At 44.5% G+C, this 14213-nt stretch overlaps 1 protein-coding gene across 1 annotated transcript in view; it reads right to left on the reverse strand.

The window, feature by feature from the left end:
* Nucleotides 1-4891: 4891 nt before the first annotated feature.
* Nucleotides 4892-14213, reverse strand: part of SFRP1 (secreted frizzled related protein 1) — a 50220-nt gene continuing 40898 nt past the window's right edge. The window contains exon 3 of the mRNA XM_039526799.1: nt 4892-8631. Coding sequence (XP_039382733.1) covers nt 8309-8631 — 323 coding nt within the window. The 3' untranslated portion in view covers nt 4892-8308. The remainder of the gene's footprint in view (nt 8632-14213) is intronic.

The following is a 14213-nucleotide window of genomic DNA, read 5'->3' on the forward strand; positions in this document are numbered from 1 at the left end:
TGAAAATTGAAAGATGGATAAGGAACTGGTTAAAGGGGAGACTACAATGGGTCGTATTGAAAGGTGAACTGTCAGGCTGGAAGGAGGTTACTAGTGGAGTTCCTCAGGGATCAGTTTTGGGACCAATCTTAATTAATCTTTTTATTACTGACCTTGGCACAAAAAGTGGGAATGTGCTAATAAAGTTTGCAGATGACACAAAGCTGGGAGGTATTGCTAACATAGAGAAGGACCGGGATATCCTACAGGAAGATCTGGATGACCTTATAAACTGGAGTAATAGTAATAGGATGAAATTTAATAGTGAAAAGTGAAAGGTCATGCATTTAGGGATTAATAAGAATTTTAGTTATAAATTGGGGACACATCAGTTGGAAGTAACAGAGGAGGAGAAGGACCTTGGAGTATCGGTTGATCACAGGATGACTATGAGCCGCCAATGTGATATGGCCGTTAAAAAGGCTAAGGCAGTTTTAGGATGCATCAGGTGAGGTATTTCCAGCAAACATAAGGAGCTGTTAGTACAAGGCACTGGTGAGACCTCATCTGGAATACTGTGTGCAGTTCTGGTCTCCCATGTTTAAGAAGGATGAATTCAAACTGGAACAGGTACAGAGAAGGGCTACTAGGATGAGCCGAAGAAAGGAAAGGAGACTTAAAGAGGTTGGCTTGTTTAGTCTAACCAAAAGAAGGTTGAGGGGGGATTGCTCTTTATAAATATATCGGAGGGATAAATATTAGGGAGAGAGAGGAATTATTTAAGCTTAGTACCAATGTGGACACAAGAACAAATGGATATAAACTGGCTATCAGGAAGTTTAGACTTGAAATTAGACAAAGGTTTCTAACCATTAGAGGAGTGAAGTTCTGGAACAGCCTTCCAAGGAGAGTAGTGGGGGCAAAAGACATATCTGGCTTCAAGACTAAGCTTGATAAGTTTATGGAGGGGATGGTATGATGGGATAGCCTAATTTTGGGAATTAATTTGGCAATTGATCTTTGAGTATCAGCAGGTAAGTATGCCCAGTGGGCTGTGATGGGTTGTTAGATGGGCTGGGATCTGAGTTACTACAGAGAATTCCTTCCTGGGTGCTGGCTGGTGAGTCTTGCCCACATGCTCAGGGTTTAACTGATCGCCATATTTGGGGTTGGGAAGGAATTTTCCTCCAAGGTAGATTGGCAGAGGCCTTGGAGGTTTTTCGCCTTCCTTTGCAGCATGGGGCACAGGTCACTTGCTGCAGGATTCTCTGCAGCTTGAGGTCTTCAAACCACAATTTGAGGACTTCAGTAACTCAGACATAGGTTAGGAATTTATTACAGGAGTGGGTGGGTGAGATTCTGTGGCCTGCATTGTGCAGGAGGTCAGACTAGATTATCATAATGGTCCCTTCTGACCTTAAAGTCTATGTGTCTTAAAATTACTCCAGCCATTATTACTGGCTTTGGAAAGTATCTACCAAGATGGAATAGATCTAAGTAGTGAGGTTGGTGGATTACTTTTGCTACTACTTTCAGAGAAAACTACTGCCATTCTCTGTCTTGTAAGTCTACTGTTGAAACCACTTGGGTCATTAAACAATGCCTTCCAGGCATCTGCTACAACAGTAGTAGATCTTTGTCCAGCAATAGAGGCTACATTTGGATCAATCAGAGAGCTATCCATTGAAAAAGTACTGGAAGAAGCAAAGACTTCAGTCCAGAAGTTGACTAATGAAGGCATTTATATTGAATCCTTAAGTGAAGAGGACAAGTGTTTGTTAAGACAACTGAAAAAGCACACAGACTTGAGTCTTAAAAATCTACAACAGAAACTTCTAGATTCTACTCAACCTCTATGTAGCTTTTACAGATCCCTATCCTATAAAACACCAACAGTTGAATGGAGTGAGGCACTACCAGCAATGCGGCTGCCATGTGTTCAGGGCAGAATAGAGAATTTAAACACAGAGTGGAATATCATACAACGACTGAAGGAAGATTTGACTTCAACTGCTTTTTTTATCATCACTAGTGGCTCAACCCGATCTTTATGCTCTGTCTCCTGGGATGAAAGAAGTAGGAATTCATCTCTTGCTACTCCCAGTCATAACAGCTACAGCTGAGCATTCTTTTTCATCATTGAATAGAATTTTGTGTTCTGAAAGAAGTCGCTTTCTGCCTGATCATGTGAATGAACTAATGAGCATATCAATTGAAGGAATGGAAGTACGGGACACACGAGAAGCCACCAAAGATGAACGCATTATATTCAAGAAGTTCATTAACAGAGTTGTGCAAAATTACAAGAAGAAACCAAGAAGAATGTAGATGTAATACGTCATAGAAGGCTTAAGTAGCCAACTTTAATTTGTGTGAAGATTTTAAAACATGAGTTAAATCTAATAAAATGGTCATGAAACATTTTTCAGTTTTTACTATGGTGCCATACAGCCCCCCTTCACCCTCACGGTCTCACCCCTCATCGGCCCTGACACTCCCCTACCCCCCATAAATTCAAACACCCCCCCTAATTTCAATTCCTGGGGAAAACACTATTCCCGGGAGTAAATTCCATTGCACTGAGCATACAAGTGAAGTGAGTGCAAGGACAGCGCTGAGACTACAGGGAGAAACGGTCTGGCAGGACTCAGTGAGGGCAGCCAAATGGCGTATCAGTGAGGGATGCACACTCTAGCACTCCCGCCACTCTGTTCTTTTCAGGCCTGATGCCACATTGTGGGGCAGAGCCAGAGCACATCGCTCTTGCAGACCAGCAGAATCTATGCCTCCAGAATATTCACAGAGAGCTTGTTAAACATAAAAGGAGACACTGCAGCCAGAAACGGGATTTCAATTGAAAAAAAGAATACAACTAGGAAAATCCCATCCCATGTAATCCTGAGTAGGAGCAAACCTGCAAGGGCTCCCGGGCACCTCGCTGCAGCTCCTAGGAATGGATATTTTACTCCATGGTATTCCAATCCAGATCATTGACTGGAACCATTCATCTAGATGTATTCCACTGAGCAGTCTACACACCTGGCTTGGGCAGCCGGGAGCATTGGCTGAGTGAGCATGGGAATACCTGCAGAGCTGTGTTGCTGTCAGTGCCACCTCTGACTGGATCCCAAGTAACAGGGACCCCGGCTCTATCAGCAGCAGCAAAGCAGGAGTAAGAACTTCTGCTTGCTGGGCTGCATGCTTGGACATCTGCTTCCTGGCATACATTTAATAGGCTTTAAAATCTGCTTTTTGGGGCACTTCTGAGACCCCCTGCCACGTAGAGGGGCAGTTTGACTCTGCTCTTTAGTATAGATGTGCAGCCATGGTGTGAGTGGAAATATGTGATGTGTCTGATGTGCCAGAGCTTTAATGGCAATAATACCCAGCTCTTACGTAGTGCATTTCATCAGCAGATCTCCACATGCTTCCAAAGGAGGACAGTATCATTATCTCCATGTCACATATGGAGAAACTGAGGTACAGAGAAGGGAAGTGACGTTCCCAAGGGCACCCCACAGGCCAGTGGCCAATCTGAGACTAGAGCCCAGGTCTCCGGAATCCCAGTCCAGTGCTCTATCCACAGGTGCTTAGAGAGGGGACGGTAACGGTCTGGACTAGAGATGGTTGGAAAAAGGGAATCTATGTTTGCAAAAACTTTCAAAATTGCAAAGCTGTTTTCATGTTGAAAGGTTCAAACATACCCATTTTCAGTGTCACTATGTTTGTTGTGAGGTTTTTTCCATTTTCTTTTTCAAAACTTTTTCAAAAACATAATTGTATCAATTGAATGATTTTGCCCAAACCCTGGTTCTTGGTAAATGGAAGTATTATAATAGTGCTTTTGATAAAAGTTGAGGGGGAGGGGATTTTACTTTTAAAAGCCATGAAATTTTTTGCAAAAGGAAGAAAAATGTCGCCAATGTCAATAATTTCTCTCTCTCTCTCAAACACACATTTTAGGAAAGGTCATTTATATATTTTCATCCTCAAAGTTTTGGCCAGCTCCATTCTGGACAGAGCTTCTTGAGGTGTTTCCCATGTGAAACCCCAGCCTCAATTATTCCATTCAACTAGCTGGAATGCTCCTCACAGGTCACCCTATTAACCAGCTGGTGCTGGATGCACCTGCTAAGTAATCAGTGACCCAGCAGGACTCCCTTGACAAGCCTGATTTCTCCCCACCCCATGTCCCCATGGTACTCTGGCTCCTTCATCTTTCAGCAGTGAGTGCCCAGGGCACAGCTGACCATCTGATGGCAGCTAGGTTTAACTGTGGTGAGAAAATGCACCTGAAAGGTGAAGAGAGCTGGAGGCTGGGCAGCACCGGGAAGCATACAGCAGCACAGCATGCTGTGGCGCCAACTGGGGAGTAAATGTGAAAGAAGCTTATCCAGAAGTGTGCACATGGGAGAAGCCTGTGTGAAGGTTTCCTTTAAGAATGTAAGAACGGCCATACTGGGTCAGACCAAAGGTCCATCTAACCCAGTAGCCTGTCTTCCGACAGTGGTCAATGCCAGGTGCCCCAGAGAGAATGAGCAGAACAGGTCATCATCAGGAATTAACAAGGATCTTCCCCTAGGCTTGACCATACATTACTTTTGTACCATAAGAGTTCCAAATAGCAGTTTCAGTTGGGTGTTTTGGGTGTGTGAGGAATGCACTATCAGGACCTAACTATATCACTCTCTCTCTCTCTCTCTCACACACACACACACACACACACACACAAAGCATTTCTGGAAGTTTTGCAGAATGTGTAAATACACAATGGGTTCTGTTGCAGATTATTCCCAAGCACCTGATTTAATCCATCCTACTACAGCGACCATTTAAAAGGCACCAGACTAGGGTTAGAAAACAACATCTCTTTATAAAAAATGGGGGGGGGGGGAAATCACATTGTAATTGATTAATTCAGCAATTTTAGTTAAGTGAATATTGATACGTGGATGGAAAAACAGGGAAAACATATGCAAGAATAAAGAACAGATACTGGACTTGCTATTAAACATAAGTCGTAACATCAAAACAGCTGGTAAAATAATGTAACATGAATAAAATGCTGAAGTAAAAAAAAAAGGAATATCAAACATTTTCACAGTATCCTAAGCTTTTATACACATCTCAGGAGAAAGTAGAAGCCGATACTAGTTCTAGAGAAAAGTCAAGCTTCTCAGAGAGGGCCTAGCCAAAACCCAGTGATATCGGAGGAGACGCTGGGAGACTTCAGTGGACTTTGAGTCAGGCCTGGAGCATCTGTGATGTGGGCTAACGTGATGTTTAAGTGGTGCATACCGCCTTGTGCAGATTCCCTGCACTGGGCTGCTTTCACCCTTACTGTATGAAAGATAGGTACTGCCAGTCCATTAGGATACATCAATTGCTTAATGTATATAGCTAAAATAGCTATTCAGTTAATACATGTGGAACTAAATATATCACCAGCTATTAGATGGTGATTCCTGAAAAAGAGACAAGAACTGGGTTCTGACTTTCAAGAGCATGAAACTTACTGGACCTTCTCTGGGAAGGCATCTTCATCTGAAAATTCAAATGCATTTGCCCCGTCAGTGTAGGAATAATTTAAAAATCGAGGACATACCGTCTGTCTGCTGCTCTGAGAAGTAATTCAAGAAGTACCTATTAGAACTATGCAATGAAGTACGTTACAAAAACCACACACTATTTTCTTATGAAATCATCAATGCATTACTGAGGATTTTCCTTTGGTGCCAATTCTAACATTTTCAGATCATGTCTCTCAATGAACCCTTGATTTCCCTGGCAGGTTTATTTTTATGATTACACGAAAACACCATAATGTTATCTAGCAAACTGGCGTTATAGCAACGATTGTAGCTAAATTCCTGTAACACACAAAAACTCTCACACCATCTATGGCTTAGTTTGACAGGATTAGATAAAAGCCTGTTATTGTTCCAACAATACTGAAATGTTTTGGACATGCTTTCAGGTCCTATTTCTGTTCCAGAATGTGGATCTGTGTTAGCCTTCACATGAGTGGCTGCAATATCTTTTTTTGTTTTTTGAAAGGTGTAATAATGTTTGTAGAAGCAGAAAAATCAGGCCACCTTCAGGAACAACACGAAAGCCTTGCATTCATTTTTACAGCCCTTAGAAGGTAGCTCTTTTCGGTTCCAATTCTTACTACCCTTTTACATTTCACTTCCTCTCTCAAAATCTCTATTTACAAACAAAAAACAAGCCCCCCCCCCAGTCTGCCACACTTCCCTAAATTAACGCTCTAAACAGTTACATTAAGACAAAATGTAAAGATACTTCAACTGCTCACAAAGAACCTGATGTTACATCGGACTCATTTTCTTGGGTGCTGTTAATTTTATCAAAAACTGCACATGCATAAAACAGAACTAAAAAGTCCGATTGACGACCAATCAAATCTAAAAGCTAGATCCATACAGTCTCAGAATCGCTGACAGTTCACCAAGCAGTTTGGCAAAGGGGAAAGTAAAATTACTATCCAGCTACATAAAAATGTCCAAAAAACCTTGACTGAAATATTACACACAAATCTGATAAAAGGATCTAGCTCATCCTCTTGACAAAGGACTAGAATACAAGATCAGAGAGCTGGTAAACGAACTGATTCAGTACCTAGAAGCATACAGTTATGCTAGGCTTTAAATAGGTAACTATAGTAACAAATTGCTTTTCCACAATGTAACTTTGATAGCTGATAGCTTTTCTCAGTCCTCCTGTCCCAGAGCAATACCGTCCCCGTAACCAGGACATACAGTCTGACTGACTTCAGAACCCCTACCTCGTGCCAACCAACAATGTTCTGGAATCAGATACTTCTTTAGGCCCTGGTCCTGCAAAATGGCACCAATGTCTGCTAGAGCTGGTCCTTACTGTGTAACTGACCTGACTTTTACCAGGTAATTAACATCCTGTACACAATAGTTACAGAGGTAGAAAGAAATGCAAAGAACGCATTATCCTTCTAAACTGGCTACCTTACAGGATTTGTGTAGGAAACTAATTGACACTGCTAAAAATTTTAAAGGATCAGATATTTTGTTTCATGCACTATGCTAGAACACTGAAAAAAGTGACATACTGCTCAGTTCTGTGGCCCCAATTGTCTCTGAACTTGGACTTTTTGGCTCAAGATTCACTTTGTAGAAATCAGTCTAATTCTGAGAAGTGCCGGGGGGGGGTGGGCGAGTGTGAGTTCAAATCTACATGAATTGAGTTTCTATTTGAGCTAATGGTTACCGCTGAACTATCTGAATTTTGTTTAAAACAATCAGCTTTTTGCCCATCAAGAGGCATAAGGTACATTCCTATGGCTGAGGCAGTGATGAGAGAAGGCCAATAAAACCAGAGGGACCAGCATGAAAATTCCCATATCATTAAAAACCCTTCAGCATCTCCCCTTCTCTGATGCAAAACTAATTTCTTTTCTGTCCCTGCTGCTCTGCCAATGGAAATAATCCTTGTGTGGACTTGGCAGGCTTTTCCCCATGTCCCACAGTGCTTTGCAGACAGTTTCAGTGTATGTTGTTTTAAAATAACCTCTATGGCTATAAACTCTATGACTTATAGTCCCGACTGAGCCTGTGTTTTCCTCAATGATCCACCTCCTGATGGCTCCAGATTTGTCACCTGCTTCCCCTATGTCCTCACCAATCTACGGTATTCAAGTCTGTAGAATTCAAAAAGCAACTAATGATAAAGTTCTTTATCTAGAATTAGTTTTGCATCAAAGATGACACTGCAAATACTGGTCTAAGGTTACAAGGTGGGATTTTCTGCAGCATTCATGTCCTAATTCCACCACCCCATTAGCTTTAAAAGGCCTTTCCCCACAGATAGTACTTCACGAAATTGGCCTGCAGTAAGAATTGCAGAAAACATCCCATGTAGGGAATAAACACCCCTGAGCTAAAGAAAAATCAATTTACCCAGAATTATTTCACTTTAGACCAATTCAATAGGATTATCTAGTATCACCCCCCGCTTTCGCTCTTTTTATCTGACAAGTTCCTTATTTAAATAGATTTGCATATCATTACAGTAACAGGTTGCTTCCGACATTGCAGGTGTAATTAGTTTGTGACCTCAGTGACTGTTCTGTATGAATGTGTTGCACTTTCAAACATTCGCTTACAGGGAAATACTGATACTGGGGGTGGAGCTTTAAAGGAAGCTCAAAAAAAAATACAAAGAAACAAAACTGACTCAGGTACAACATCCACTACTACAGAAGGAGCAACATTTGAACCCCGAGTCCTAGGGCTGTGCAAGTTCTGGGCCAGCAGGAGTCCTTCTAGCCACTTGATCATTTGAAGAGCGACTGAAATGTTGGACACTCCAGAGTCTTCATTTTCTTCATGAACTTTTTGAACTCTTTGTTTTTCTTATCCCACTTGTGAATGGCCATCAGCAGGTACTGGGTCTTCACTTTGCGGCCCATGATCAGGAAGTGGTTGCTGAGGTTGTCCAGCTGGTGGCAAGGGCAGTCTGCTCCATTCTTTAGATACAGTACTAGCTTCTTGAGGTCTTTTCTCTTGATTGTTCCCAATTTCAAGGGCTTCTTCTTCTTTGGAACAATCTTTTTGTCCCCGTTCTCCTTTTTCACTTCCTTTATTTTCATCTTGAAAGCTGAAAAACAAGAGAGAGAAAATAACTCCTGAGCACCATGTGCATACATGAAACAGAAGCACTGCAATGCTCCTGGGCCTTCCAAAGTGAACTGAGACAGTGCCAGCACACTGCACCTCTGGGCCAGGTGTGCTGAGAGCGCTGCTGGGCAATAACCTCTCACTGTTTCCTTGTGCTACCCCACCTGACTGTCCATATCTGCCTACTGTCTCCTGTCTTCTCCTTAGATTGTAACCTCTCAGGGGCAGGAACGGAGGTTATGGACTGCAGCTCCTAGGTGCCATGCAATACAAATAAGAAAGAACAACTAGCCCCTTGCTTAACCTGTACCTGTAGAGATGCTGCAGCAGTTACCTCCCTGCTGTGTCAGTAGTTATGTATGGACACCAGGAAGCCAAATGAACTGGCACTGCAGATATCCATTCTGCTCCTTTAGACCCCATGTCTTTTCCATCAGCTGCCACTGCTATTCTTGCATCCTACCCAACCACCAAGAGGGGAAGGTCTGGGTGAGGAGCTAGTGAAGTTGGGATTTTCATGTCCCTGTTTCAAGCCAAAGAGCAAAGCAGGCTATTTCTTAAAACCATGCTGCATGCTTTTTATTTGAAAGACAGATGTGTTTAGTTGGCACTGCATACAATTTGCTGGCAAAATGTTAGTTGAATAAACAAAGCTATTTCCTTACTGTACAAGCACAAAGAGAAATTCCTGAAAGGGCCAATTAAAAGGTCGACTCAGCTTTTCAAATGCATTTTTTTAGTTGCTCCTGGCCCTGGGGTGTCTGTGAAACAAATTTCCAAACACAGTGAATTTCTGCAGTTGAGCAACGAAGCCTCCTTGGAAATAGGTATGTCTAATGGGGACCTGAGGGGTAGGAAGGCGAACCACATTGCTCTAACGAAGGTGCACACACCTTCCCGTAAGAGAAGGAGAGCTCATCCAATATGACTTAAATGGAAAAGATTTTCCTCTTTGGGCTCTCTGCTTTCCTGAGCTAATGACAACCTGAATAAAAAATTAATGTTCCTTCTCCGCGACCATGCAGAGGAATTTAGTTTACATGGGAGAAAATGATGAAAATGTGTTGTACATTAAAGTATCCTTTCAGTGCCATTTGGCTCTGCCTCTTCTGTTTTTGGGGGAAAGCACATGTGGCCAAAAATTGCTAACATGCTTCCATCATTTGGGGTTTACTTTAGGGCTACAGAGAAACAGGCTTGGATAGTTGGTTAATTGTCTTGTGCCCCTTTCCTTTTGCATCTTAAATGTATCTGCAGAAGCAGACATGGTGGCAGCCTTCGGTTCTAGCAGGGAGGAAATCCCCCCTCCAACATCTCCCTATGGGAGTCTGCCCTGTGGAGCCCCCCTGCTGCTGCACGGTACACGTTGAGTTCTGGAAAGCAGCTTTGTGGACCATTCCAGACACAAAGGGAGGGAGGAGATGGTGATGACAATACTGAAAAGGCAGCAGAATCTGTCTATTACCCTCATGCTCCTAGCCACTGCATTGGCAGCGAGAATAATGGTATTTATCCACTTGTGTGCCAGAAATATCCAGCCCACTTGCCAAGGGCCCTGCTGTGTGATACTATTACCATACATGAGAGTAATGGAGCTGAAAACCTCAGTTACATTTTCATTCCATTCGTTTTCTGGATTCAGGATATTTAAGGAGCTAAAGAAATTGACCCAGATCAATTTTCAATGGGTCTGGAAAATACAGTAACAGTTTTTAGTCCACTCTACGCTCTGAGACACAAATTGGGCTGCGATCTCCTTCATTATGAATCCCAGTTTCTTTAGCAGTTCAGAATTTTAACTCCATACGAAGCACTGCAGATGTCTATGCAGGATGAAGAGTCCAGAAAACCTGTATAATCCTAGAGATACTGAATATGCAGGGACTCTTTGGAAATGTCCTGTTTGCAAGCTGACTTAGTTATGTCATTGGTAGTTTACATTCTTGTTGCTAACGCCCTTGGAAAGAACACTGCCCATCAGTTCGTGGGGGTTTGTTCTGCTCCAGGCATCACAGTGTAATGGAACCCCCCTGCCTGGGAAGTGTCCTATTCCCAACAGCTCTGACCTCTTCATTGTTCAATGTAACTAATGTTTATGGGACAGTGATCCATGCTTGGGGGTGACGTAACCTGCTCAGACAAACCATAAATCCAGGGCTTGGCTAAAACACTCTAAAATCCCTCACCCGTGTATAGCGATGTCTCCCATGTTCAGAACTGGGAGCCGAAAACAGGGAGATAAGAGGAACAAAAAGGTGGCTGACCAGGGACAAGAATTTCAGTTTAGCAGACTCTGCTGTTCACAGCAAAGACATTCTGGTCATTTATTCTGATAGCAACACACAGAACTTGTAGTACTGTCATGTTCAAATACCATCCAGCCTATCAAATCAGATGCTCCTCCTAGGTTATAGCCTCAATGGATATATGTGGAAAAAAATGGCATAAAAGCAGCATTCCCCCTCTCCCCTCTGCTGGTGACCTGGATTCTCGCAATTTCCTGGGACGTCTCAGGGTAGATCATTTAATGTCGGATGTATTTGCTGGTTGTCAGCTGCCTGGGCACTAAGGGCACATTCTGAAAACAGTGGGGCCTGGCCAACACCACTGCTTTTTGCATGAGCATTGTGAAGGCAATTAGGAATCCTTAGCCTAATGGCTTGATTCATCCCAAGCTGTCTGATGCTGCTGACTGATGCTGCAGGGTTAGCACTGGGTATTTAAGGCAGGGCCACTTGTATTGTGGTTTTATTAAAAAGAAATGCTGTGGCAGCGGAGACCATTGTGCGAATCGTCATTGGGGAGCCCTGTCCTGGCACACACTGATCCCATCCCAATAAACACCTTCACTCCCAGCAACAGGCAAGAAGAGGAGAAGAAGGGTTTAAATAAAGTCAGTCATCAGGACTGATTGATTCTTGGCTCCAGGGTCTAACTGCGCTGCCAACACAAACAGCTTCCTTCCCTCGGAGCCCCAGCCCTCCAGCTCCCCCAGCATTAAACCAAACTCAGCTTGAGATGGTCTTGACAACCTAATGCCAGATGGAGTCTAGGAGATTGGGGCTGGAGGAGCTGAAATTGACTCCAGTCCCCAGGAAGTTCTTGCTCACACTGCCTTGGTTTTCAGCCATCTCATGCAGGCAGGTACCGACCCCTGAGAGAGCTCAGCACAAAGGGCTATTTATAGCACTACAGCATGTGCAGCCCTTCCCAACCCAGGAGCTGGGCTGCCTGCATCTCGCCTGCAAAGAGAGCATGAATGAACTGGCTGGAGGGGGCTCTTCCAGCCCGAGCTCTGCATCTGGGCAAATTGCACTAACTTGCAGACACCCCATCAGTGCTGCTAACTTGTCATGAGTCTCGTGATAATTATTGTTTTCCTTAAAGCCCCAGCTCCTGGAATCAAGTGGATCTGTAACGATTTCAGCCTTCATTCTTAAAGAAACAGCTAGTTTCTAGCCCTCAAGGCTGTGCAGAAAGCTTCAAACTGTGTCCCCAGTGCACCCTAAAGGCTCCAAAAGCAGAAGGCAACGACAAAGAACCTCAAATCTATTATTTTTACAAAACCTCATTATTTTTGGCGAGCCCGGTTCACGATTTTTGAACATTTGGGGTTGGCAATATTGCCCCACCACTGACCAAGCATGATCTACATTTTCAAAGTGTCTGGGAAGAGCTCCTGCTCCCCTCCCCTCCCACCAGTGACTCAGCACAGGTACCTGAGTTTTACCAGTCCAGTCTGGGAAGGGCTGTGTCCCTGTATTAGTGCAGTGAGACTGAAAACAGCAGTGGCACTGAGCTACCAGAGTGGGGTCATGGCAGGTCACTTGGCAGGAAGAGAGCAGAGACCAGCAGAAGGCTCAGGACCCAGTGAGAAATGCTCCCATCTCTCTGCCACATCACAGCAAGCCAAATGGAGGCAGCTCTCTGCAGTGAGGGACAATGGCCCTGCCCAGCATTTCTCCGGGAGAAGGCAGCAGGTTGCCCACCGAGGATTTCCAGGGCAGCCTGGTGTCAGCTCTCATTTAGGAATCAAACCCAAAATGGGCAGGCGGTGCCATGCAGTGGAGTGGCTTGAATTCACATGGAAATGCGCACAAGCCCCTCTCTGTATAGAGGGCCCTGCAGGGCTCGCTGCACGTTACAACCCCCCAGTTGCTACAGCAGAACCCCATCATGATCAGGCCAGCGCTGACCCATTAACAGCTACATTTCTGAACCCCCCTTTGCCAGTCACAATGGGCCTGGTTTCCAGAGGTGCACAGAGCACCCCCACATCCAGCTGACGCGTGAGAGCTGCAAGCACTTTAACAGTGGCACGGCACTACAGAACAGAAGTCTTATTGTTTCTGTTATCATGTGTTATTTGCATTGCAGCAGTGCCGATAGCCCCAGCTAAGATCCGGGCTCCGCTGTGCTGGGCGCTGAGCTCGGACTGTGGAGGCCTGAACAACCGTGCACACCAAAGTGCTGCGCTGTAAGGTCCCCGTGTGGACACTGCAGGCCTGACCAAAAGGCTCCTAGTGTAGGCTGCACGAGTGCAAACTAGGAACCTGTTAGTTCAGGCCCGCAGCATCCCCATGGGGAAGTTACGGAGCAGCGCTTTGGTGCTCTCTGCTATTCACGTCCATGTAGTCTGACCTGTGGGGCAGTGTGGACACAGCCTTGCTAAGAGACTGTCCCTCCATCTCACTAGACAAGCCAGACAAAGGGAGTATCCCCATTTTACAGATGGGGAACTGAGGCACAGAGAGGCCAAGTGACGTGCCCAAATCAATAGCAGAACTGGGACCTGAACCATGGGCACTGATGCCCAGTCAGTGCAGTAACCACAAGACTGTCCTTCTGCTGTTGCTTGTAGGATTGTATCAATATACACACACAGCCAGTCCAAGCTCTTCGACTCCACCCTCCCCCTTACCTGAATCTCAATTATGTCCCCTCACTTACTTGACCATTCATGGCTGAGATGGCCTCAAAACGCTTTGGTTAAATAATGTCACACTGTGCAGGAATACACATGACAGGCCCCATGTGCCGCATTCTGCCAGACAGGCATAGTTACTGCACAAGAGCTGCCTCAGAAACTGGAGAGGAAAAATCTCTGGTGCAGCGATAAACTCTTGGGCAGAGAGAATTATTCTTCATCCCTCACTACCAATCCTCTGAAGTCTTTAACCCAATGTCTCTCTGAAAGACAGCTCTCCCCGAAGCTATAGGTTTGGGTGAAGTTCTCTGGTCTGTGTTACACAGAAGGCCAGACTAGATGATCAGAATGGCCCCTTCTGGATTTTAAATCTACAACTCCAGCAATTTTCACTCCTCTGGCTGCTCACAGACTGAGGGAGGGTTTTGTTATTTTGTTGTCTTTGATGGTCAGTCTGAACAGTGTCTTCTGGCTCCCCTATCTAAGGTATTTCTACAGTGCCTGTAGTGGAAGAGGTGGAGGATTGTATTTCGCAGTCCCTTCCTTCATGGGGGCTCTTTGAGGTGGGACGGGCACACCAGAGCTGACCAGACCCCTCTCCAAACCAGCATGACAGCAGAGCAGCGGGTCTGGTA

Source organism: Mauremys reevesii, linkage group 2, assembly GCF_016161935.1.
Source record: "Mauremys reevesii isolate NIE-2019 linkage group 2, ASM1616193v1, whole genome shotgun sequence".
NCBI lineage: Eukaryota > Metazoa > Chordata > Testudines > Geoemydidae > Mauremys > Mauremys reevesii.